The 22,291-nt window shown below is 41.9% G+C and overlaps 1 protein-coding gene and 2 non-coding genes across 3 annotated transcripts in view; 2 read left to right on the top strand and 1 right to left on the bottom strand.

Moving 5' to 3' along the window:
• The window catches only part of TADA2A (transcriptional adaptor 2A), a 63,430-nt gene that overhangs the window by 8,965 nt on the left and 32,174 nt on the right, over nt 1-22,291 (top strand). Inside the window, exons 3-7 of the mRNA XM_049772073.1 lie at nt 261-320; nt 12,145-12,236; nt 12,631-12,788; nt 15,001-15,089; nt 15,694-15,766. Of these exons, the coding sequence (XP_049628030.1) occupies nt 261-320; nt 12,145-12,236; nt 12,631-12,788; nt 15,001-15,089; nt 15,694-15,766 (472 nt within the window). The remainder of the gene's footprint in view (nt 1-260; nt 321-12,144; nt 12,237-12,630; nt 12,789-15,000; nt 15,090-15,693; nt 15,767-22,291) is intronic.
• Nucleotides 3,572-3,676, bottom strand: LOC126028650 (U6 spliceosomal RNA). Its single transcript, XR_007502456.1, has one exon. It is a non-coding gene; the product is annotated as a U6 spliceosomal RNA (small nuclear RNA).
• LOC126027136 (U6 spliceosomal RNA) lies at nt 21,563-21,669 on the top strand. Its single transcript, XR_007502211.1, has one exon. It is a non-coding gene; the product is annotated as a U6 spliceosomal RNA (small nuclear RNA).

The following is a 22,291-nucleotide window of genomic DNA, read 5'->3' as shown; positions in this document are numbered from 1 at the left end:
ACTCTTTGAAAAGCATTCATTGAGCCTTTCACTAGTGTCACAACCTGCTCCCAGTCAGAAAGAAGGGGCAGCGTTAAAACATCACTCTTGGATGAAAGAATGTTTTGTGTTTCATTTGGTCATATAACATAGTAAATAATAAAAATGAATGAATAAAGATAGATCCCAGCAGTAGAATATCTCCAAATCACTTGTTTTGTTTATTTAAGAAGACATTTCAACAGAGCTTTTTGGTGACTTAATTTTCTTTTCTTTTGCAGTGTTTCACTCGAGGATTTGAGTACAAGAAACATCAAAGTGATCACACTTATGAAATAATGGTAACGATGAATTTGTAGGGAAATTCTCTTCATTTTCAAATATTACACTAGGAATTAGTTTTTCCATTTTCCTCTTCAAGTAGCTCTTTCCTCTGCTTCTGATTTCGATGATTTAAATCAAATTTTAATCCCTCATAGCAGGGCTCTGGAGACACCAGGAACACCCAGCAATGCTGGGGGGAAGGGAGTGGGGAGCACATGCTGCTAGGGAGCAAACTCATGTGCTCTGCTATGTGAACTATCTTCTGAGTCCTACCCACTAAGGGTTCTGGGGTTATTTTATAAATTTATTAAAATGTTTAAGTCCAGGGGCCGGAGAGATTGCATGGAGGTAGGGCTTTTGCCTTGCATACTGAAGGATGGTGGTTCAAATCCCGGCATCCCCATATGGTCTCTCGACCCTGCCAGGAGTGATTTCTGAGCACAGAGCCAGGAACAACCCCTGAGCACTGCCGGGTGTGACCAAAAACAAAAACAAAATGTTAAGTCCAAGGCCAGAGTGATAGCACAGTGGCATTGCCTTGCATGGGACGACCTAGATTCAATCATATAAATTCAAAACCCATATGGTCCCAAGCCTGCCAGGAGTAATTTCTTTGCACAGAGCCAGGAGCAACCCAAGCGCTGCTGAGTGTGGCCCAAAAACCCCAAAAAATTTAAGTCCCAAAACATTTTTTTTTATTTGAGTCACACTCAGCGGTGCGCAGGGGTTACTCCTGGCTCTGCACTTAGAAGTCTCTCCTGGCAGGCCCCGGGGACCATATCGGATGCTAGGAATCGAACCAAGATCCATCCTGTGTTGGCCGTATGCAAGGCAAAATCCTGCCGCTGTGCTATTGCTCTGGCCCCCCCAAAACATTTTTGTATTTTTTAAGTTTTTTCAAACTAAGAAAAAAATTTAAGAGGGAATGTTCTCTTATATCTTTTTTTTTTTTTTTTTTGGTTTTTGGATCACACCCAGCAGCACTTAGGGGTTACTTCTGGCTCTGTGCTCAGAAATCTCTCCTGGCAGGCTTGGGGGACCATTCAAACCACTGTCCTCTGCATGCAAGGAAAACGCCTTACCTCCATGCTATCTCTTCGGCCCTTCTTATATCTTCTGATATAAGGATAAAGTGATCTACCTTTTTGTTTTAATTTTTGGCAGTGGTCAGGTCTTGCTTCTGACTGCTCATGGTCACTCCTGATGATGCTCAGGGGACTATATGAGGTGCTGGGGATTGCTTTAACCTCCTGTACTTTCTCTCCAGCCCAAGAAGTGGTCCCTGTGACCCAACCCCACCCCCCAAAAATAAAATGAAGGATAAAAGAAAAGGAATGAGAGGCAGACATTAATAGTGTTCTTTCAGCCTCTCAATAGAGGAATGGGTACTTTACAGAACTTTTTTCTCCCTGGTTTTTGGACCATACTGGTGGTGCTCAGGAACCTTTCTGGTAGTGCTCACAGATTATGTGATTCCAGAGACTGAACCAGGTCTCCCATATGCTCAGTCCTTTTTGTTCTCTCACAGGCAGAGAAGTAGAGAATTGTTTATTTTTTCTGTGAAGCAAGATACGTTTTTATTGAAATGTAGAAAGATGTGAGGGAGTAAAGGGGAGAAAGTATATTTGTGAGAGGACACAGAATTCTCCAGAATGGAAACAGGCAAGCAAAGAAACAGAGCTACCAAGTGAGATAGTTTCAAAGGAGAACAGGGACTTGAAGGGCAAGCCGTGGAATAGGGAATCTTATGTGAAATCATGGTAAATACTACCTTTATCAAAATCGTTTTGTCAGTTATCAGAGCTCATTTTATAGGTACACCAGTTTTCCAAGTAGTTTCTTAACATTGGACCTCCCATGTTATCTTTCTGTGTTGAGCGTCTGTAAGTGGGGGCACATCTGGCAGAGCACAGGCATACTCCCCAACATTGAGGGGGACCACCTGTACTGCTAGGATTGAATAAGGGTTGATTGTATGCACAGCAAGTGCCTCATCTATGTTATCTTTCCAGTTCCCTTTTTGTCTTCCATACAGAAAAGAAGAATGAATAGACATTTTGCTTGGCAGTGGTAATCACACATCTATTGATGTTTTCTGTTGCTGCCAAGACAAATGGCCAGAAATTAATCAGCTCAGGACAATATGGAGCAATAGCACAGAGGTATGGCAGCATTTGCCTTGCACATAGCTGACCTGGGACGGACCTGGGTTCGATTCCTGGCATCTCATATGGTCCTTGTAGCCTGCCAGGAGCAATTTTTGAGCACAGAGCCAGGAGTAAACCCTGAATGCCGCCAGGTGTGGCCCCCCCACAAAAAAACAAAAACAAAAACCAAACGGGCCAAAGTGATAGCACAGCAGTAGGGTTTTTTGCCTTGTATGTGGCCAAAACAGGATGGACCCCAGTTCGATTCCCTGCATCCCATCTGGTCCCCCAATCCTGCCAGGAGTGACTTCTAAGCACAGAGCCAAGAGTAACTCCTGAGTGCCGCCAGGTGTGGCCCCAAACACCCCCCCCCCCAAAATAAAACCCAAACATAATTTTATTTAATTTCAGTCCCATCAGACTGAAATTAAAACACCAGCTAAGGGGCCGGAGAGATAGCATGGAGGTAAGGTGTTTGCCTTTCATGCAGGAGGTCATCAGTTTGAATCCCAGCGTTCCATATGGTCCCCCGTGCCTGCCAGGAGCAATTTCTGAGCATGGAGCCAGGAATAACCCCTGAGCACTGCCAGGTGTGACCCAAAAACCACAAAAAAAAAAAAAAAAAAAAAAAAAACCCACCAGCTAAACTGGGGGCTTTGATCTAGAGACTGGGCACACTTTTATTCTTATTAAGGTTGTTGATAGAAAACACTACCTTTACCCTATATTATCATTCTAGCCCCTAAAACAGTTTTTTCAGGGAGAAAGGAAAATCCAACAGTGCTCAGGACTTACTCCTGGAAGCTCTAACTCTGCGCTCAGGGATCACTACTGGTGATGCTCCAGGGACCATATAGTGCTAGCAATTGAACCATGGTCAGTTGCATGCAAGGCAAGCATCTGACCTGCTATACTAATACTCATCTTTCTTAGGCTTTTGGGTCATACCTGGCAGCATTCAAAGGTTACTCCTGGCTCTGTGCTCAGAAATCACTCCTGGCAGGTTTGGGGAACCATTTGAGATGCTGGGGATCAAACCCAGGATGACCACAAGCAAGGCAAACGCCCTACCCAGTGTGCTATTTATTATTGCTTTGGCCCCACCACTCAACTTTTTTTTTTTTAATATGGAACACTTTATGAATTGTGTGTCATCCTTGCGCAAGGGCCATGCTAATCTTCCCTATATCGTTCCAATTTTGGATATGTGCTGCCAAAGCGAGTACTCAACTTTATTTTTAACCACTCAACTTTTTAAGGTTATAATTTTGCCTTTTCTGGGAAGTTATGCAGTTGGAATCTCACAAAATGTGACCTTTTCAAATTGATTACTTTCTCTTAGTTGTATGTATTTAATTTTCCTTGATAGCTCATTTTCAGTATTGAACAATATTGTCTTGATGTATCATTTTAGCCATTCATCTACTGAAGAACTTCTTTGATGCTATGAATTTTGACACTTAGGAATAAAGCTTGTTAACATCCATGTACAGGTTTTGTGTGGACTTATACTTTTAGCTTTACTGGGTAAATACCAAGGAATATGACTGTTATATGACATGTGAAGAGTATGTTTCTTTTTTCTTATTTTTGGGTTATTTTTTTGGAGTTGGGGGATAGCATTGAAGCAGTGCTGGGAGTCAAAAAACTATAGCCAACAGTGTTTGGGAGCTCATGTGGTGTCGAGGATCAAAATCAGAACCCTGAACTCCCATTCATGCATCCCATTCTCTGACCAAGAGTGCATGTCGTTTTAAATAAGCTATCAGTTTGACTTTCAAAGGTATACATTGACCTACAATGTTACGATCATCCTACTGCCCCACATCCTTGCCAGTGTTTTCAAGTCAGCGTTCTGGATTCTAATAGGTGTGTAGTAATAGTGGCTTGTTTTTTAATTACTCATTTTGTTCCATTTCATTTTGTTTTGGGGCCACACCCCGCGGTGCTCAGGGGTTATTCCTGGCTCTGTGCTCAGAAATTGCTTCTGGTAGGCTTGGAGACCATACGGGATGCCAGGAATCAAACCCAGGTCTGTCCCAGGCTGGCCACATGCAAGGCAAACGCCCTATCACTGTGTTATCTCTCCGGCCCTTAATTAATTTCTGTAATAATATGGAAAGGGAATATCATTTTTGTTTGGTTGGTTTTGTTTTGGGGGCCACACCCAGCTCCCTGCTCAGGAATCACTCCTGACAGGTTTTAAGGTTTTAAGGGCCCATATGAGGTTGCTGAGGATAGAATCCACTCAGTCGTGTGTAAGATAAGCACCCTTCCCGCTGTGTATGGCTCCGGGTCCTCAAACACAGAGTTTTTCATGACAGTCATTCCTGAAAGGATCGTTGCATCGATTGGAGAGATCGACAGCTGTCCTCTGTAAGAGAACTAGCTGTGAGCTCACTCGAGCTGTTCTGGGACTCAGCGTCTTTTGTATAATGCAGAAAACACGTGTTCATTCAGGTTCACATAATTCTTCTGATTACATCATTCCTTGTTTACTTTTTCAGTCCCCTTACCAGCACATTTGGCCTTCTGTTCTTTATTTGAGGAGCTTTGGAAGATTATAATGCTTTTTTTTTTTTTTTTTTTTTTTTGGCTTTTCTTTAACTATTTTAAGTCCGTTTTTTTGTTTATTTGTTTGTTTGATAGAAATGATGGCCACTGGCTTTCTACACATAAAGTCACTAAAACTTGATATATTTTTTAGTTTTTGCATATGAAATCTTGGAAATCTTTAAATAATTTTTTTTTTACTTTGCCATCTCACAGTTCTGTATTTTGGGTAGTTACTCATGCAGTTGTGGGTGGCATTAATCAAGATTTCTGAGTTCTGTTCCTATTTTTACCTTGTAATTCTTAGATTCTTGAATAAATCAAAGGCACCTTTTGCTACCACACCCTGTACCAGTGATTCTGCATTTTAGGATAACCTGGGAACTGCTTAAAAATACAAATCTCTAAAAACAACAAAACAAAACAAACAAACAAAATACAAATCTCTGGGGCCGGAGCAGTGGTGCAGTGGTAGGACATTTGCCTTGCATGTGGCTGACCTAGGATAGACCGCAGTTCGATCCCCCTGACATCCCATATGGTTCCCCAAGCCAGGAGTGATTTCTGAGCGCATAGTCCTGAAAGTCAATGGGTGTGGCCCATAAACCAAAAAAAAAAAAAGAAAAAAAATTTGGGCCAGAGCGATAGTCCAGCCAGCAGGACTTGCCTTGCATATGGCCAACCAGGTTTGGTTTCCAGCATCCCATATGCTCCCATGAGCCTGCTAGGAATGACCTCTCAGTGCAGAGCTAGGAGTAAACCTGAGCACTGTCAAGTGTAGCTCAAAAACCAATAACAATTTTTCTTTTTTAGCTAAGGTGCCCTACCCATTGTACTATTGCTTTAGCCCCCAAAATACAAATTTTTGGGCCAGGAAGACAATACAAAGGATTAAGCATTTGCATGAGGGAGGCCTGGGTTTAATCCCTCCTGGCAAGCATCATCAGCAGTGACCCACGAGCACTACTGTGTGTGCCTCATAAACCAAATATATAGGTATACTTCTAGGCCTTGTTATTAGATCTGATAAAAATCGATGAGGACTAATATTCTGAAATACAGTTTTAAAAGGAACATACTCTGAGGCCAGAGAGATAGCAGTAGGGTGTTTGCCTTGCATATGCCTGACCTGGGACAGACCCGGGTTTGATTCCTGGCATCCCATATGGTCCCTTAAGCCTGCCATGTGCGATTTCAGAGGGCAGAGCCCTGGTGTGGCCCAAGAACCAGGACCTCACCCATGTGAGGCTTATACTGTAGCACATCCCCTCTTTGTGCTTTTCTTCTCCCTGCATGTTTTTGAGATTTATTTATGGTGTTGTATTTAATTATCCCTTTTTATTGTAATATTCCATTCTATAACTTGTAAAAATTTTTTTTTTTCTTTTGGCTTTTGGGTCATACTTGGCAGCGCTCAGGGGTTGATTGCTCCTGGCTCTGCTCAGAAATCGCTCCTGGCAGGCACGGGGGACCCTTCTGCGTGCAAGACAAATGCGCCTTACCTCCATGCTATGTCTCTGGCCCCAGTAACTTATAGAAGTTTTGCATCATGTCAGTAGACACTAGTCTTTAGTCATGAATAAAGCTGCTAGGGACACTGACTTTCTGTAGGCAATGTTGTATCTTTGTGCTCCTCTATCAGAAATGCATGAGAAGTCTGTTTTTTTCCACACACTTGCTAACATTTGTTGCTTAATTTTTGCAATTCAGATGGGTTTAATTGTGTTGTGGTATAAAAAAAATTTTTTTTTTTTAGCTACACCCAGTGGTTCTCATGGGTTTCTCTTGGCTCTGCACTCAGGAATTACTCTTGATGGGGCCTAGGGAACCAAAAGAGATGCCAAGGATCAAACATGGGCTGGCCATATGCAAAGCAAATACCCTACCTGCCTATTTCTCTTGCCCAGTATAAAATTTTGGGGGAGGGTTTTTTTGTTTGTTTTTGGGCCAAACCCGGCAGTGCACAGAGGTTACTCCTGGCTCTGCGCTGAGAATTTGCCCGTCAGGCTTGGGGGAACATCTGGGGTGCCGGGAATCGAATCTGTCCCTGGTTGGCTGTGCACAAGGCAGATGCCCTACTGCTGTGCTATTGCTCTGGCTTCCCATATTGTTTTTTAGTTGCTTTATTACTGTTTTACAAATTATGAAATTATGAAATTGGAGCAATAGTGCAATGATAAGGTGTTTGCCTTGCATGCAGCTGATCCAGGACGGATCTAGTTCAATTCGCAGTGTCCCATATGATCCCCCAAGCCAGGAGCGATTTCTGAGCACATAGCCAGGAGTTAACCCTAAGGGTCACTGGGTGTGGCCCAAAAATCAAACAAACAAACAAAAACAAATCATAAAATTGCAAGGGCTTGGATTTATAGTCCTACCTGTATATGGAACTCACCACACAAACACACACCAAGGTTCCAGTACCATCCCACCACCTTAAAGATCCCCATTATAATTTTTTTTATACAGGTAAGGCCCATAGATAGCTTTGGTTGCCTCTTTTGTATTTTCTCATCTGTGGATCTTCTTCTCTTTGTCTCATTTCTATACTTGCTACTAAAAAAAACAAAAACAAAACAAAAAAAAACCTTTGTGGTCTTGTAGATGTTGATAGTCTGAATTCTGCTAAATTATGTAGATAGTCTCATTCTTTGTTTTTCTATAAAATTAGTAGTTATAGGGGCCAGAGAGAGAGCATGGAGGTAGGGCATTTGCCTTGTTTTCAGAAGGCCAGTGGTTCAAATCCCAGCATCCCATATGGTCCCCCAAGCCTGCAGGAACCATTTCTGAGTGTAGATCCAGGAGTAACCGCTGCTGAGTGTGACCCAAAAACAAAATAGCTGCAAATTAAAATTAGTAGTTATATTTAGTGGCTTTATCAGATTTATTTCTGATCACAATCTAATTCTGATAATTTATATGAGATTATAAAATAGTTGTCTTGATTCTGTTGGTTCTATAATTTATGAATTATAAGTATCATTATCTCTCTAGATGCCCAAAGCTAATATTTGTACATGGAAGGTAGGATAGGGCCAGAGAGATTGTTTTAAGAGCCAGGGTGTGGGTCAGAGAGATAGTACAGTGGGTAGGGCACTTGCCTTGCACAAAGCTGCTCCTAATAGATCCCCAGCACTGCATATGGTCCTCCAAGCACTGCTGGGAGTGATCTATGAGAGTGCAGAGACAGTAGAGTAAGCCTTGAGCCTTGTTAGGTATAGCCCCCGAACAAAAAATAAATAAAAAACTATGGTGCATGTATAGGGCTCTAGGGGTTTTTTTTTGGGGGGGGGGTTGGTTTTGGGGTCATATCGGGCAGTGCTCAGGGGTTACTCCTGGCTCTACGCTCAGAAATCGCTCCTGGTAGGCTCAGGGAATCATATGGGACACCGGGATTCAAACCATCATCCTTCTGCATATAAGGCAAATGCCTTACCTCTATTCCATCTCTCCACCCCCAAGGGCTCTACTTTTGATTACTAGATCTCCAGTTGTGCAACATATGGACCTGGTGACCTCCAGTGCTTTCTAAACCAAGCCATTAACATCTGAGCCAAGTATTGTCAGGAGTGGCCCCTGTCCCCCGGCATTGTTTGAGAGGCCACCCCCAAATAAGATAGAATACCCAATTATTTTCATGTACTTTTTAATTTTGAAAATATAAATTGAAACCCTGGTATCCTTTGATATTTAGTATACTGGATAGTTTTTCTCACAGATTTTTCTTCTTCTTCTTTTTTTTTTTTTTCTTAGTGGCAGCTCAGTAAATTGGTCTCTGAATCCTTTTATCATGATCCTTGGAGTTCCAATGATGTCTCAGCTTTATAACATGGCAAGATCATAAAGGCTCATCCTGTACATCTTCTGGTGCAAAACTGGAATCATATTTTTCTTTGTAGATCTCGTTTCTTTTTATTTACTGGGAGGGCATACCCAGTGTGTATGTACTCTGCTTGGGTGTTTGCTCCCTGTAATATTCAGGGGACCAGGGCCAGAGTGATATAGCACAGTGGGTAGGGCATTTGCCTTATACGTGACCAACCCAAGTTTGAATTTCAACGTCCCATATTGTCTCCTTAGCCTGCTGGGAACAATTTCTAAGCTCAGAGCCAGGAGTAACCCCTGAGTGCTGCCAGTTGTGGCCAAAACAAAAACAAAAAATATTATTCAGGGTACCATGTGGTGCAGGAATCAAGCTAGGGTCAGTGTAGAAGCCTTTACCCCTAAATGCCCCAATACAGATCTTTGGTTTCTTTAGTGAAGTAAATCATTTCTAGATTACAGGCTTATGAACTGGAAATTTGGAGTATTGAGTTGGTCATTGTATCTAGGTCTATTTAGTGAAAAGCATTGGGAAATTACTTTGTTGTTGTGGTTGTTGTTATTGTTTGTTTTTGGGCCACACCCAGCGGTGCTCAGGGGTTACTCCTGGCTGTCTGCTCAGAAATAGCTCCTGGCAGGCACAGGGGACCATATGGGACACCGGGATTCGAACCAACCACTTTTGGTCCTGGATTGGCTGCTTGCAAGGCAAACGCTGCTGTGCTATCTCTCCGGGCCCGGGAAATTACTTTTACTATAAAACTCATTATGAGGGGCTGGAGAGATAGCATTTGCCTTAAATGCAGAAGGACCGTGGTTTGAGTCCTGGCATCCCATATGATCCCCCGAGCCTGCCAGGTGCGATGTCTGAGCATGGAGCCAGGAGTAACCCCTGAGCGCTGCCAGGTGTGACCCAAAAACCAAAAATAAAATAAAACAAAATAAAACTCATTATGAGTCTATATTAAAACTTGAATTTCCAAATACAATACTGATCAGTTTTTATGCAACTTCATCATAGATCTGTATACTTTTTTTCCAAGCCCAGAATCCAATGCAATGCAAGTTCAGTTACCTTTTTTATCCCAAAGCTCATCTTCATGTAATATAAACTTTGAGTAGCTATATCAACATTACTAAAAACTTAAATTTTTTTGGCAGTGCTTTTTAGTTTTGGGTGTTTTTTGTGGGGAGGTGGGTTTGTGTCATACCTGGGGATGTTCTAAAGTGGTACTTGGGTGACCATGTGGTACTGGAACTTGAACTTGGGGCTCACACATAAAAACCAAGTGCTTTTGCTCTGAGCAACATCCCAAGTTACTTTCTTTTACTATTAAAATATATTTTTTCGGGAAATATATAGATAAATTACTCTGTTTTAAAGTCACTTGGGAGAGGTTTTTTTCCCAATGATTATGCTTTAAAATTAATTTATGTTTGTTAAATTTAACCTTTCTTGTTTCAATCTTGAGGACTTCCTTTTATTTATTTATTTATTTATTTTATTTTATTTTTGGGCCACACCCAGTGATGCCCAGGAGTTACTTCTGGCTATGTGCTCAGAAGTCGCTCCTGGCTTGAGGGACAATATGGGACACCGGGGGATCGAACTGCGGTCTGTCCAAGGCTAGCACAGGCAAGGCAGGCACCTTACCTCTAGCACCACTGCCCGGCCCCTTCCTTTTATTTTATTTTATTTTATTTTTGGTTTTGGGTCACACCCGGGGTTACTCCAGTCTCTGTGCTCAGAAATTGCTCCTGGCAGGATTGGGGAACCAGATGGGATGCCAGGATTTGAACCACTGTTCGTTCTGGATCGGCTGAGTGCAAGGCAAATGCCCTGCCGCTATGCTATCTCTCTGGCCCCCCAATCTCTTTCTTTTCTTTTTCTTTTTGGTTTTTTGGTCATACTCGGTAGCGCTCAGGGGCCACTCCTGGCTCTATGTTCAGAAATCACCCCCGACAGGCTCGGGGGACCATATGGGAAACCAGGATTCAAACTATCTTCCTTCTGCATGTTATCACTGTGTTATCTCTCCAGTCCTAATTTTTTTTTTAAATATTGACTTTTTTCCCACTTAAAAGTCTGAGGATATAATTCAGCAGTAGACTGCTTACCTTGCACATGTAAAGCCCTGGGTTTGAATCCTTCACTAAAATAAAAATATGTATGCATATATATTTGAATATATATAGCTGAATGGGAACATGCTATAATATTTCTCTAGCCTTTATGGTCAACTCAGAGTAATTTTTTTTCCCATGAGTTAATAGCAAATATGGGGTATGATTTTATTTTTTAAGACTAGTTAGTTATGGGGCCAGAGAAATAGAACAGTGGTAGGTCATTTGCCTTGCATGTGGCTGACCCAGGAGAGATCTGTTTCGATTCCTGGTATCCCATCTCGTTCCCCAGCCTGCCAGGGGCAATTTCTGAGTATAGAGCCAGGAGTAACCCCTGAACGCCAATCAATCAGTCAATAAATAACATTTAAAAAGACTAGTTATGGGACCGGAGAGATAGCATGTAGTAAGGCGTTTGCATTGCATGCAGAAGGACGTTGGTTTGAATCCTGGCACCCCATATTGTCCCCTGAGCCTGCCAGGGGCGATTTCTGAACGTAGAGCCAGTATTGACCCCTGAGCGCTGCCGGGTGTGACCCAAAATCCAAAAAAAAAAAAAAAAGACTAGGTATGGGAGGTATTTTTAGATTATATGTTTTATATAAATGTATGTATATCTTTATATTAATATATGATATATTGGGCCATAGCAGTGGCACAAGCAGTAAGACATCTGCCTTGCTCGAACTAGCCTAGGACGGACCTCAGTTCAATTCCTCAGCATCCCATATGGTCCTCCAAACCAGGAGCGATTTCTGAGTGCATAGCGAAGAATAACCCCTGAGCATCACTGGGTGTGGCCCAAAATAAAAAAAATATATAATATATTTATATAAATATATTCATACTGTGTTGTATATATGTTTTGGGAGGGGTTGAGTCACACCCGGCAGCACTCAGGGGTTACACTTGGCTCTATGCTCAGAAATTGCCCCTGGCAGGCACGGGGGACCATATAGGATGCTGGGATTCGAACCACCGTCCTTCTGCATGAAAGGCAAATGCCTTACCTCCATGCTATCTCTCCAGCCCCTATATTTTATAAATATATATTTTTATATAGATCATATATTTTCAGATCTTAGTTTTCAGATACCTCTGAATATTGTGGGAATGACAGTCATTATCATTAGAGCAAGAATTGCAGTTTCTGTTGCTGTAATGTCACTTCTTAGGCAGAACTTTTTCTTTTTAGACCTCAGATTTTCCTGTTCTTGACCCCTGTTGGACAGCTCAAGAAGAAATGGCTCTTTTAGAAGCTGTGATGGACTGTGGCTTTGGAAATTGGTAAGAGCCTTGGGATAAAGCTCTTCTTTATGCACTCATCTGGTAGTTGGGCAGTTGGTTGCTTCTAGATCTTGACTCAATTTCCATATATTTGGGATGGGGGATATTTGGACCACACCTCCTGACAGTGCTTGGGGGACTAAGTGGGATGCCAGAATTTAACCCAGGGTCGCCATATGCAAAGCAAGCACCCTAACCACTATACTATCTCCCCAGCCCTGTGGATTTGAATTTAAGGCTCTATAATTTGTTTCATTGTTCTGGTGCTATCATGATGTCAGTGGAGGTATCAAATTCTAGACATTGTATGAAAGGAAGTTAAAATACGGGAAAGCTAACCGTTAGGAATAGATGAAGCTCTGCTTCCTTTTCTCTTTTCCTCACACTCAACTAGGCAAGATGTAGCCAATCAGATGTGTACCAAGACCAAGGAGGAGTGTGAGAAACATTATATGAAGCATTTCATCAATAATCCTCTGTTTGCATCCACCCTGCTCAACTTGAAGCAAGCAGAGGAGGCCAAAACTGCTGACACCGCCATCCCGTTCCATGGTGAGCCCCTCCCAGAGCTGGTAGGAGGTACAGGTTTTATCCTCAGGCTCTATTGCAATATCCGATAAGTCAGATAAATCTCTAGAGCCTGTGAAAGATGGGAGGAGTTGGTGTTGGAATGCTTCCGAGTCAGGCCGTTCTGTCAGGGAGGTCAGTAATCTATGCTGGAAGTCTTATCCTGGAGCCCATTTGTGGTTCCACCCACTCCAAGTTTCTTAAATATACAATCTAGCTTTACTCCTTGCTTCTATGAGTTGAGATGTTTAAAATGAATCAATGTTTCTATGCTATTATAAGCCATTTTTGTGATTGTGTTACCATAAAGAATCCAGTATTTGCTACATTATTATTAATCAGTTCAGTGTTAAACTCAGGAAACAAGATGTTCTTTTTGTTCACTTGGTGGTCATGGTGAACTTAAGGAAGGTGGAGAGGGAGAGATAGCATAATGGCCTCAATGTATGATTTGCCTGTGAGAGGCCCAGATTCTTTGATCCCCAACACTGCTTGAGCATCACTGAGTGTGGTGAGTCCCAACCAACCACCCCCCCAAAAATAAAAGTTACAGAGTCAGAGACAAAACTTATAGATATAGGGGCTGGAGAGATAGTCTGGAGGTAGAGCATTTGCCTTGCATGCAGAAGATGGTGGTTCAAATTCCGGCATCCCATATGGTCCCCCAATCCTGCCAGGAGCGATTTCTTTTTTTTTTTTTTTTTTTTGGTTTTTTGGGCCACACCCGGCGGTGCTCAGGGATTACTCCTGGCTGTCTGCTCAGAAATAGCTCCTGGCAGGCACAGGGGACCATATGGGACACCGGGATTCGAACCAACCACCTTTGGTCCTGGATCGGCTGCTTGCAAGGCAAACACCGCTGTGCTATCTCTCCGGGCCCCAGGAGCGATTTCTGAGCATAGAGCCAGGAGTAACCCTTGAGTGCTGCTGGGTATGACCCCAAAACAAACAAACAAAAAAACAAAAACAAAAACAAATTTATAGATATAACAGGTAGGGCACTTAAATGCAGTACCACCTACAGTCCTTAGAGCACTAGTAGGAGTGATCCCTAAGCTCAGAGCCAGGAGTGAGCCCTTATCACCACTAGATGTGGCTCAAAAACCAAAACCAAAATCTAAATGGCTAAAGGACCTTTGGATCTTCTAATAAATATAACCAGGGAACTAGGAATCAATCTGATTGGTAGAGTATGAATTTTGTGTTTATGAGGTCTTGGGTTTAATCCCTGCAACACCAACAACACAAACTCAAACTGGTGAATTATGAATGGACTTTTTTCCTGACCAAGCCCTAGAGCACAAGTAATGACATATAGGAAGAATTCTTCATACTTCTCTAGTAAGAATTTTGTAGCCAATTTAAGTGAATGCCTGATAACTCCTTTGTGAATAGCACTGTGGATGTGACTGCTTTGTTTTCAAACATTCCATAGTTTGTTCCTCATATCATCCCATTGCCATTGAAATAGCAAAGCAAGTATTTTTGTTTTACACAAGGGAAACTGAGATTCCTGAAGGTTAAGACTCGGTTTAAAAAAAAAAAAAAAAGAAGACTTGGTTTGATCTTCAGTAGCCCATATGGTGCCCAGAACACCCCAGGAATGATTCCTGCATGTGGAACTAGGAATAACCCCTGAATACTGGCAGATTAGGCCCCCCAAAACAAAACAAGAAAAGATTAGGGGTGATAGGTTTGCTAATTCTGTGCTAACTTCTGAATCCATTGTTTAGTTTATTTTTATGCCTCTCTTTTGAATGCAATTTGTAGACTGAGATTGCTTTTATAGGGTAAGGGAGTTGAAACATACAGAGAAAGTACTTAATGGTCTATAATATTAAAGGAAAACATATTTATTTGGTAACCAGAGTTAGTACAATATGCTCCTGATTCTGTACTCAGGATTCACTCCTGGTAGTGCTCAGGGGACTCTTTGGGATTTTTTTCAATCAAATCCACTGTACTATCTTTCTGACCCCCTACATTTCCCTTTTGGGGGTGGGATGTAGCTTTGGGGTTTAGTGCATGTCTTACACACATGACATGTGACACTCAGCAGTAGGAAAACTATCTAAATACTGTTTATTCCTGTCAGGCCTCATCTCCAGAAAAAATATGTTAGAATGTGAGAAATGTTTGTTATTAATACCTGTCATGCTAATATTTTATTAAATGACTAAGGACTAAATTCTTACAGCTACAGATGACCCTCCCCGACCTACCTTTGATTCTTTGCTTTCTCGGGACATGGCAGGATACATGCCAGCTCGAGCAGATTTCGTTGAGGTAGGAGAAACTTTTTTGTGTCAAGTGAGACTTATGTCTCTTTCACATAGGTTCTAATAGAACACGCCCATTTTAAGTTCAGATTGTTATAGTTTGGGTCTCTTGAATTTATTGTTGTTGACTTTGGCTTGAATATTTAGTTCTGTCCTTTTTTATCTCCACCAATGCATCTAAGACCACTTGGCCCCTGGCCCCCATCCTTACTTTCTCTCCCACCCTTAATTTTATAGAAAAATGCAGAAATATGAAGTAAAATAATTTATATCTCAAGGTTCTATGAAAAAGGTGAATCCCCTATCTAAAAATATTTTTTTTAAAAAAAAAGGGTGGTGGTGGCAGTTTTTGCATAGGCACAGCAAAAGTTGGGGAAAATAGAAAAGAAAAACCTTTGTCCTAAAAACAGGGAGACCCTCCCCATGAAGCATCCTACGATAAGTCCAACTACAGGCTCCGGGCATACTAAGTTATCTAAACCCATAGCCTTTCCACCATTCACTATGTTTAAATAAGTGTTTGCCTTTTCTGTTTGCTTCTAAATCATGGCTGCTGTAATGCATTACTCACAGCTGATGTGTTTGGGGTGGGGATTTTCTTTCCCAAACAGGAATTTGACAATTATGCAGAATGGGACTTGAGAGACATCGATTTTGTTGAAGATGACTCAGACATATTACATGGTAACACTTTATTTCAACAAATGTCTTTCTTTAATGCGAGTATTTGATGACACTGTGTTGGGTGCTGGGAATATTAGGATAAGTATGCCCCTTCCCCAATGGACTGACAATCTGGTAGTTAAGTTGCTGAATTTACCCATGTTGGGTTTACATCTGACTTTTTTTTTTTTTTTAGTTTTTTTTTTTGCTTGTTTGTTTTTGGGCCACAAACGGGGATACTCAGGTTACTCCTAGCTATATGCTTAGAATTCACTCCTGGCTTGGGGGTTCATATGGAATGCCGGGGGATTGAACCGTGGTCCATCCTGGATCAGCCGCATGCAAGGCAAACGCCTTACTGTTGTGCCACTGCTCTAGCCCCTACATCTGTCTTCTTAAAATTATGAATTGTGTGGGGCCAGAGAGATAGCACAGTGGTAGGGCATTTGTCTTGCGCTCAGCCGATTTAGAATGGAGGGTTGTTTGAATCCCGGCATCCCTCGTGCCTGCCAGGAGCGACTTCTGAGCACAGAGCCAGGAGTAACCTCTGAGCATCACCAGATGTGACCCAAAAACCAAACAAAAACAAAAATTGTGAGTTGTGATCCCACATGGGTAATAATGTAGCAGTCTTTTTTTTTCCCTTTTTGAGCCACACCCTATGACAATCAGGAGTTACTCCTGGCTATGCACTCAGAAATCGCTCCTGCCTTGGCAGACCATATAGGATGTGGGGGAACTGAACTGTCCGTCCTAGGTTAGCATATGCAAGGCAAAAACACCCTACCACTTATGCCACCGCTCCAGCCCCTGTAGCAGTCTTGAAAGAAACATTTAAAAACTTGTAAATTAATTTTTTGGGTCTGGGGAAATAGGTCAGAAAGATAATGCATATGCTTTGCTGGAGTCCGAGGTTTGATCCCTGGTACCACATGGTTCCCCAGCTAGAGTGTCCCTTGAGCAACATTCTGGGAGTAGTTCCAAATGTGCAAATCAATCAATCAATCAATCAATCAATAAATAAATAAAGCAAGCGCAAGTGGGGCCGGGAAGGTGGCGCTAGAGGTAAGGTGTCTGCCTTGCAAGCGCTAGCGTAGGACGGACCGCGGTTCGATCCCCTGGCGTCCCATATGGTCCCCCAAAGCCAGGAGCGATTTCTGAGCTCATAGCCAGGAGTAACCTCTGAGCGTCAAACGGGTATGGCCCAAAAACCAAAATAAATAAATAAATAAATAAATAGATAAATAAATAAATAAAAATAAAGTAAAAGTAGGGTGCTGAAGGATAGTATAGCAGGTAGGATGCTTGATTTGTATGTAGTTGACCCTGGCTCAATCCCTGGTACTCCATGCGGTGCCCCAAGCTCCACTGGAAATGATCCTTGAGCTTAGCCAGAAATAAACCCTGACCACTGCCAGGTGTAGCCCAAAAAACAAAAACCAAAGTAAATAAATTTCTTGGGGATTGTTGAGAGAACTCAAAAGAGTGCTTACATGTAGTAGGTCTGGTTGTTGAGGGTTTTTTGTTGTTATTTTTGTTTTAGGGGCCACACTCAGTTGTGCTTACTGTTGTATTTTTAGCAGTTTAGAATGTCATTTAAGAGCCAACACTCTGGATTTACCTCAGCTCTTTTGCTTAAGTGACTAATGCCACTGTCTTTTACAAGTAGATGGCTAGACTTTCATTGTCTAAAAAAGACTCTTTAGGAAGCTGCTTATGGCAGTAATTCCCAATTTTTTCTTTCATTTCAATCCAGAAGTGAATCTGGTACAAAAGATAGACTGTGCAACCTTGGAGTATATAATCTCCAAACAAGATCTTTTTTTTAATATCTTTATTTAAATACCTTGATTACAAATATGATTGTAGTTAGGTTTCAGTCATATAAAGAACACCCACCTTCATCAGTGTCCCAAATCTCCCATACCCTCTGTATTTGAGACAGGCTTTCTACTTCTCTCATTTATTCTCCAAATAGAATTTGGGGGTGGGGGTGGGATCACATCCGGCAGCACTCAGGGGTTACTCCTGGCTCTACGCTCAGAAATCACTCCTGACCTCCTCGGGAGACCATATGGGATGCCAAGATTCAAACTCTTCATCCCCGTTTTTTGTTTTGTTTTGTTTTGTTTTGTTTTGTTTTGTTTTGTTTGTCACATCTTTTGGTTGTTGCTGACAGCTTACTCCTGGCTTTATGCTCAGGGCTCACTCCTGGTGGGCTTGAGGGGCCCATAAGGTACCAGGAATCTAACCCAATTGGCCATGTGCAAGGGAAATTCCCTATCTGCCTTACACTCTAGAAGCTACCTAGGTATTTGTTACTGGATTTTGGACCAAGAAAGAGAGCTCTTCGCAAAAAGTTTTACCTTCAGAATTTTTTTCTCTCTGTATTTCTTAAGCAGACTGGATTTTTTTTTTTTGCAAATTTTATTCTTCTTTTCTCCCACTCAACATTGAAGGAAGTCATAGTGACGCAGATTGAACTAAAAGAGGAAAGCCTGAAAGCAAACTATGTTAGTATTCACTCAGTTCTTTGTACTTGTTCAGTCTTCCATGTCAGTCTCTTCAACACGACTATCTCTTATTACGACTATCTCTTATTACTGCCTTTTCTCCCTGCATGTTGTTCCCCGAAAGGAGTGTGCAGGTTGCCATTCAGATCTCTCTTCACACACACCAGCTCCCATTAAAGTGGTCTTGTTTGGAGGTTTTGGAGAGTTGAGTTTTTTTTAACCAGAATGCAAAAGGAACAGCTTTATAAGTATCCTGGAGGTTAGAGGGGGGTTTTTTGGATTTTATTTTGTTTGGTGTTTGCTTTTTGGCCACACCTGATCTCCTGACCTATAGCTAGGGGTTAAATCCAGGTTAGTCACATGCCAGGCAAGCACCATGGCAGGTGCCTTATCTCTCTTGTCCCACAAGTTATTTTTTGTTTGTTTTGGGCTACACTCAGAGGTACTCAGGATTTGCACCTGGCTCTGCACTCAGGAATCATTCCTGGCAAGTTCAAAGATCATATGGAGTGTTGGGGGTGGCTCCATGCAAGGCAAGTGCCCTACACTATATTCTCACTCCAGCCCTTCCAAATATCCTGTTAGATACTGTTTCTAAATTTTATGCTTTTGAAAGTACTATAGTATCAATAATGGTTTGACCAAAAAAGTAAATTCCTGTATCACTTTTCTAGGCTGTAATTCAGGGTTTTGGATTTTTTGTTTTATTTATTTATTTGCTTTTGGGCTATACCTGGTTGTGTGCTCAAGGCTTACTCTTGGTTTTGTGCTCATGGAACCACATGTACTGGGAATGTAACGGCTTGGCCACCTGCAAGTCAAGCACCTGTTGAACTGTCTCTGGTTCCCATGGTCTTTCATAAGCTTCAAAAAACTATCATAATACTGGGCCGGAGAGATAGCACAGCAGTAAGACATTTGCCTTGAATGAGGCCGAACCAGGACAGACCTGGGTTCGATTCCTGGCATCCCTTATGATCCCCTAAGCCTGCCAGGATTGATTCCTGAGCACAGAGTCAGGAGTAACCCTCGAGTATCTCTGGATGTGGCCCAAAAACCAAACAAACAAACAAACGAAAACAACTATAGTAATAGTATTTGATTTTGTTCTTTTTTTTTTTGTGGAGTAAAATTACATTTTATTCTGGTGCACATGAGATCCTTTCTGTAAATAATTACAGAAAAGGAATTCCTTACAGAAAAGGAAAATCAGAAATAAGACATTTTGGGCTGGAGAGCTAGTACATCTGTAGGGCATTTTCTTTCATGCAGCTGATCTGAGTTTGATCCCCAGCATCACATATGGTTCCCCAAGCCTTGCCAGGAGTGATCCCTGAGTTCAGAGCCAGGAATAAATCCTGAGCATTTCTGGGTGTGGCCGGATGGGTGTTGGAACATTATATGACTAAAACTCAACTATTGACAACTTTTAATTCTGTATCTGACAGTAATTAATTTTTTTAAAGAATTAAAAATAAAAGGCATTTGTGGAACTGGAGCACCTTGCATGCAGCTGACCCGAGTTCACTCCTCCGCACTATATATTAAACCAATCAGGATTAATACCTGAGTGCAGAGTCAAGAGTAACTTCTCTACACACTGTCGGGTGTGGACACCAAGAAAAGGACATTTGTAAATTTTATTTGAATTAGTATTCCAAACCTAAAACATTCTTGTGCTCTTTTTACAGTTTTTACAGCCTTGTAAGTCACTTGATGCTAGTTCATTTGAACTAGATCCAAAGCAACATTTATTGAGTACTTTACATAATTTGATATAATAGGATATAAATACTAATTCCTGCCTCTTATTTCATTCCCTGTCTAATAGTGAACTCTAATATGTTTAACTTGGTCCTTTTTAAGAGGTGAGAATACTTCAAAGAGACTTGGCAGCCCGAGAGATCAAGGGACTGGCTTCCTGATGCCACCCAGAGATGCTCCATTTATAGTTTAATTCATGTAGTCACACGCTGGCAGCCTGACCCACAGTCCCCGTGCATAGTGCCCTTCAGCACTCTGTACCAGAGCACTCAGCAGAGAGGCCTTGAGCCCACAGAGACTCAGGAGGAAGGATCATGGTCTTTCTAAGCATATTTAGAGCATGGATGTCGCCACTTAGCACACTCATTTAACCTCAGCGTTGCTTCTTAGTCACTGGGTGACCTTCTTGGGCAAGTCCTTGGAATCTGGCTCGAGGTTGCTGGTATCCCCTGCCAGTTAAGAAGGGATAATACCGATTAGTCAGAGTGTACGGCTGTCTCCTTGAAAGATGGCACATAATTGAGATTGGTGTTATTACCATTCCATTATTCTATTATACCATTAAAGTCTTAATTCTGCTGAGCGTGAACCACATTCCTTTTATATGCCTTCATTTGTGACTGCTGGAAGGAAGTCAAACTATTTGGCTGGGTCTTGTATATTATACCAAGGCACCAAGCTTATGTCACCAGTCCCGGCTCCTCACCAAAACACTTAACTTTAATTCATGGAATTTGTCAATAAAATGAGTTTGACAAGCCTATTGTGGAGCCCTGGGACACATCGGAAGAATAATTGCATTCTAATCATACCAGAATGCTTAGTGCTGCTCTAGAAAAGGATGCTGTCAGTGAAGCAGTGTCTGTGGAAGAAAATAAGGAAATGACACTTGCTCCTATAACCCAGGAAACCAGGGAATTATGGGTTCCTTTTTATGTAGTGAGTCTGTACACATATTTTCTCTCAGTTCTGCATATCTGAACAAATTTTTCTCCCTTTGCTTTGTTTATTTCTCCCTTGTGATATGGGGAGGGTTAACTCTGTCTCTCACTGTGACACTTTCTGGATTGCACACTTGGTTGCTTTATGCTAAAGCCAAGGGATTGCACAGTTTTGGGGTTGTTTGTTTTGGCTTTTAAGCCACACTTGGCAATGCTCAGTGCTCACTCTTGACTCACTCAGGCCACACTCCTGGCAGGGTTCAGGGGTGACATGAAGTGTAAAGTACTCTGATCCTAACCCAAATTGACTTTATGCAAGGCAAGTGTCTTACTCACTGTACTGTCTTGCCAGCCTCTGATTGTACACTTTCAGTAGTGGTGTTGGTGCTCAGGATCATAGACAGCATTGGTGTAGGATCAAAACTTGTGACCTTATGCCTGCAAGGCAGGTGCTTTACCACTGAGCCTATCTTCACCCCACCCCCACAGAAATAGTAGCTAACTCTTTTGTTCCTCTTTTGTTCATTTATTATTTTTGGATCATACCCAATAGTGCTCAGGGGTTACTCCTGGCTCAGCACTTAGAAATCAGTCCTGTCGTGCTCGCTTTGGCAGCACATATACTAAAATTGGAACGATATAGAGAAGATTGGCATGGCCCTTGCGCAAGGATAACACGCAAATTCATGAAGCATTACATATTTAAAAAAGAAAAAAGAAAAATCACTCCTGTCTGGCTTGGGGGACCATATGGGAATTAGGAATTAAACTAGGAAACACTAGGAATTAAACTTGTGTGGGCCACATACAAGTCAAGTGCCTTACCCACTGTACAAGCTCGATGACCCAATAGTAGCTAACTTTTTGTTGATCAGGTGCCCCTTGATCAGAACTTACTTCAGGCTCTTTGCTCACAGTACCTTATTTATTTATTTATTTATTATTTATTTTAAAAGTGCCATACTTTAAAAAAAAAAGGTCATACTTGTTTATGTTTGAGGCCACAGGTGCCACCTGGGTTTTGCTCAAGGGGCCCTCTGGTTCCAGGATTGAAACTCAGGGTCTTGCTCATGCCAGAAACATGCACCACCACTTGAACCATCTCTCTGGTCTCCTGGGAACCATTCTAGGTTGTTCCCATATGAACTCATTTAGTCCTAACAGAACAGTGTGAGTTGAAAGTTGTCCTTATTTTATAGACAGAACTTAAAGAATGGAAATGACAAGTACTATGCCACAGGTTATGTGGCCTGTAGGTGACAGCCATCTTTAAGTCTGTGGTCTCCTCTTTGTCTTAACAGCTTTACACTGTGTTGCTGTTTTCTTTG

This window comes from Suncus etruscus, chromosome 1 (assembly GCF_024139225.1).
Source record: "Suncus etruscus isolate mSunEtr1 chromosome 1, mSunEtr1.pri.cur, whole genome shotgun sequence".
In the NCBI taxonomy this organism is placed as follows: Eukaryota; Metazoa; Chordata; class Mammalia; order Eulipotyphla; family Soricidae; genus Suncus; species Suncus etruscus.
The sequence above is the reverse complement of the archived record's forward strand: the minus strand, read 5'-3'. Positions and strand labels throughout refer to the sequence as shown.